Source organism: Chlorella variabilis, assembly GCF_000147415.1.
Source record: "Chlorella variabilis unplaced genomic scaffold CHLNCscaffold_6, whole genome shotgun sequence".
NCBI classification, from domain to species: Eukaryota; Viridiplantae; Chlorophyta; class Trebouxiophyceae; order Chlorellales; family Chlorellaceae; genus Chlorella; species Chlorella variabilis.
Window position 1 is genome coordinate 1,316,642 of NW_005435082.1, and position 3,871 is coordinate 1,320,512.

A 3,871-nucleotide genomic window follows, 5' to 3' on the forward strand; every position below is an offset into this window, starting at 1 on the left:
CCCCCCCCCCCCCCCGCATCACTACCCCCCGCCCCACCCCGCCCCGCAGGCCCCGCTGCCCGGCCTGGTAGTGCACGAGGCGCCGCTGCTGCTCAAAGTGTCGGAGGAGCCGTGCCTGCTGCTGGCAGACGCCTTCCTGTCCCCCGAAGAGTGCGGGGAGGTGCGGGCGCTGGGCGCGCCTCACATGAAGCGCAGCAAGGTGTCGGCAGGTGGGCCGTGGCTTTGGGTGTGGGTGCCTGCCTGCTGAACAGTGTGTTGCGGGTCGGGCTGGAGGCGGCTGCCGAGCACGCAGCTGGGCGCTGCCGCTCGCCGCCGCCTGCCGCGCGTGTGCCTGCCCCCCTCCGCCTCTCGCCACCCGCCTCCTGCCCCGCTCCCTCACACCTCCCCGTCCCTTGCCCCGCTGCCCCGCAGGCGACGAGACCCCACTGCGCACCTCCTGGGGTACCTTCCTGACAGGGCCGCTGGCGCAGCAACCGGTGGCGGCGCGGCTGGAGGGGCGGGTGCGCCAGCTGGCGGCGCTGGCGTGCGAGGCAGAGGGGCGGCGGGCGCTGCAGCTGGGAGAGGCCACGCAGATCGTGCGATACGACCCGGGGCAGGTGGGATGGGGCTGCCGGGGCGTGCGCATACGTGCTGGCTGGGGGGGGCTGGGGGGGGAGGGGAGGCTGCAGGTGAAGCTGTATGATGGCCCCGAGGCCGCACCTCCTGCTGTCCCCGGCGTGCGCCTGGCTCGCCTGCTGTCTGGCTGCCACCCGCCCCGCCCCTGTGCTTGGCAACAAGCGCAGTTCTATGCGCTGCATCTGGACAACCGGGCGGGGGACTCCTCCAGGCGTGCCGCCACCGTGATGATCTACATCAGGTGGGGGTGGGGGGCTGTTCTTGGTTGTTTGATTGCCGTGTTTTGCGGGCTGGCGTTTTACAGTCTGCACTGTCACAGCACAGCACAGCACACCACAGGACAGCACGGTGCTGTGCTGCTCTGGCTGTGCTGTGCTGTGCTGTGCTGGGCTGTGGATGGCGGTGTGGCTGCGCCGTGCCGTGCCGCACCCCACACCCGGCCCCCGCCACGCACTGCCACCCGACATGCCGCTCCCTGCATGCCCTGCAACCCCCCCTCCCCGCAGCGACGTGGAGGCAGGTGGCGCCACTCACTTCCCCCGCTCCTGCGGCTACCCTCTGGAGCGGGCGCTGGAGGCGTGCGCAGCTGGCGCCCGCAATGAGCCCGCGCCGCCCCCCGGCGCCTGCCCCCCTGCGGGCCACAGCCCACGCGCGGGGCAGCCGCAGCACCCCCCCGGCCTTTGGGTGCAGCCGCGGGAGGGGCGGGCAGTCATCTTCTGGTGAGTGTCTCTAAAAGGTAGCCAGCTGGGCAGAGGCACGGCCGGGGCGGCAGCGCCAGTCGCTGCGAGCACGCGCCGGCCCGCAGCCGGCACTGGTGCTGCCCAGACGGTGCCTGCTGCCCTCCCTGCCCCTGTTGGCTGCCTCCCCCGGGGCACCCGCCATCCCCCACCCCTAAAACCCTCATTACACGCGCCGCACACACCCGTTGCCTGCCGCACACACCCGTTGCCTGCCCCACACATCCGTTGCCTGGCGCGCACATCCGTATTGCCTGCCGCACACATCCGTGTACTGCCTGGCGCAGGTCGCGGCTGCCTGGCGGCGGCGAGGACAAGGCGTCGATCCACGAGGCGGAGCGGGTGGAGGCGGGCACCAAGTGGATTTGCACCCGCTGGTGCCGCGAGCAGGACCCTGCCTAGGGCGAGCTCAGCGGCGCTCCATCGGGAGCTGGAGGAAGCCAGGAGCAAGGGCGGGAAGAAGAGAAGCGTGGCCCCAGGGCCAACGCCCGGTGCCGGAAGCCGGCGCTTTGTGGAGGCCCTGCCGGTTGGCCGGCGGGCCGGGCGGCAAGGGCCTCATGGTCCATTTGACGTCGCCCTCGCCAGGAGAATTTGCAGGGAAAGACCAGGACCGCCTTTTGACCATTGAAGTGGGAAGGTAGCATGCTTGATACATAGAACGGCAGGCCGGCCTCGCCGCTGCCCGAAAAACACTCGCCCCGAGGGTGCAGCCACCCGGCCGCCGCTACGCGCTGGCGGCGCCGTCGGCCGCCGCCGCGGCGGGCGCCTTGGGCCTGAAGAACGCGGTGATGGACTGCTTGCTGGCGGCCTTGGAGCAGGCGTCGGTGAAGAGCTTGTACACCTGTCGGGAGGGGGGCGGGCAGGGGGGTGCGAGGCAGGCGCGGCAGCGGCAGCTCGGTGCACGCTCATCGCAGGCGGGCCGGGCTGCTCTGCCCCATCTGCCAAATGTGCACCCGCCGAGCCTCCGCAGCACAACCAACCAGCGGGCGCGCCCCACCTTCTTCACGCCGCTGCTCAGCCCCTTGCCGCCCATCTCGCCGCCGGGCACCCACTGCAGCGCCGCCAGGTCAGCCGCCTCGTCAGCGCCCCGAGCTGACGTGTCGAGATCGCCCTGCAGGTCCAGGCAGGCAGGCAGGCAGGCAGGAGGGCGACACGCGGTGAGGGTGGTGGAGGTGGCCACCCCACAGCAGACCATACACATGCCTCAAAACCCCCCAGCCTTTGCACAGGCCTCCGCCCAGCCAATGCCGCCGCCGCCGCCACCGGCACTAGCCCCAGCAACCGCCGCCGCAGCCGAACCGGCGAACAGGCGCGCGGCCCGCCCGCCCGCGCCTCGCACCTGCAGCACCACCGCCTCAACCTTCATCGTCATGCGTATGTGCGAGAAGACGTGCACCACTTGGCCCAGCGGGTGCCGCCCAACCACACGCACGCCGCCGCCTGCGGGGGAGCGGGCGCATGGCGACGGCAGGGAGGCAGCAAGCAGGCGGCAGTGGGGAGGCCGGCAGCCAGGGAGAGCAGGCGGGTGGGCCGGCGCGGAAGGCGGGCGCCCCAGCCGGCAGGGCCGCGGCGGCGGCGCCGCGAGCAGGCCGTCCCGCGGCGCCGCGCACCTGCGCCGCCGCCGCCGCCACCGCGCGCCTGCCCCGACGCAGCGCCCTGCTGCTGCAGCTGCACACCCAGCTGCGCCTCCAGGTACGCGTCCATGAGCTGGTGCTGCCTGCGGGGCGACCCCTCCGCTTCAGGCCCCAGCGGCAGCAGCGGGAACTGCCACAGCCCTGCTAGCAGGCCCGTGGCCGGGCGCTGCACCAGCAGGAAGCGCGAGGCGGCGCGGTGCGGCGGCGCGGCGGCCGCCGACGGCGCCACGCCCGCGGGCAGCAGCTGCACCACCGCCACCGCCACCGCCTCCTCCCGCTTCTCAGCCTTCTCGACCTGCGGCCGGCGCAGGCGGGGGTTGCGCTGCTGGCGCGGCGCCGGAAAGCACTCGCCCGGGCCACCACGCCTCCCCACCCCTTGGCCCACACCATCGCCATAGCTGCACAGCAGCAGCCCTCCCTCCCTCATCATCCTCTTTCCCGCCCACGCCACACCTTTGCAGGGTAGTCAGTGACTCGAGGCGCGCCCGCCTCGCCCGCCCGCCCGCCCGCCTCCTCGTGCCGCCGCACCGCGCGCAGCGCGGCGCAGCTGGCGCTGACGGGGCACTCTCCACACTTGGGGTCTGTGTTGGGCACGCACACGGTTGCCCCCAGCTCCATGACGGCCTGGCCGCAGCAAGAGGGAGGGAGGGAAGGGGGTGGGGGTGTGACAGGTCACCAGCCTGCTGCCGGAGATGCAAGCCAGCAATGGCGGGCTCAGGGCGAGGGGTGTGACCAGGCGGCGGCACTTTGATGCCGTGCTTGCAAGCACCAGATGATATCACGCCAGCCTTCGCCCTCTCGGCGCCGGCACGACAGCAACAAAACGCGCCCCCAGACAGCAGCCAGCACCGCCGCAAGCACCACCACACCGCGCCTGCCCCCCCA

At 72.8% G+C, this 3,871-nt stretch overlaps 2 protein-coding genes across 2 annotated transcripts in view; one reads left to right on the forward strand and one right to left on the reverse strand.

The window, feature by feature from the left end:
- The window catches only part of CHLNCDRAFT_143806 (hypothetical protein), a gene marked incomplete at both ends in the record, with an annotated part of 3,386 nt that extends 1,632 nt beyond the window's left edge, over positions 1-1,754 (forward strand). Inside the window, 5 exons of the mRNA XM_005849102.1 lie at positions 50-209; positions 412-596; positions 783-856; positions 1,122-1,334; positions 1,640-1,754. Of these exons, the coding sequence (XP_005849164.1) occupies positions 50-209; positions 412-596; positions 783-856; positions 1,122-1,334; positions 1,640-1,754 (747 nt within the window). The remainder of the gene's footprint in view (positions 1-49; positions 210-411; positions 597-782; positions 857-1,121; positions 1,335-1,639) is intronic.
- A 322-nt stretch (positions 1,755-2,076) lies between these two features.
- Positions 2,077-3,871, reverse strand: part of CHLNCDRAFT_143807 (hypothetical protein) — a gene marked incomplete at both ends in the record, with an annotated part of 3,573 nt that continues 1,778 nt past the window's right edge. The window contains 5 exons of the mRNA XM_005849299.1: positions 2,077-2,193; positions 2,350-2,463; positions 2,692-2,792; positions 2,963-3,281; positions 3,440-3,610. Of these exons, the coding sequence (XP_005849361.1) occupies positions 2,077-2,193; positions 2,350-2,463; positions 2,692-2,792; positions 2,963-3,281; positions 3,440-3,610 (822 nt within the window). The remainder of the gene's footprint in view (positions 2,194-2,349; positions 2,464-2,691; positions 2,793-2,962; positions 3,282-3,439; positions 3,611-3,871) is intronic.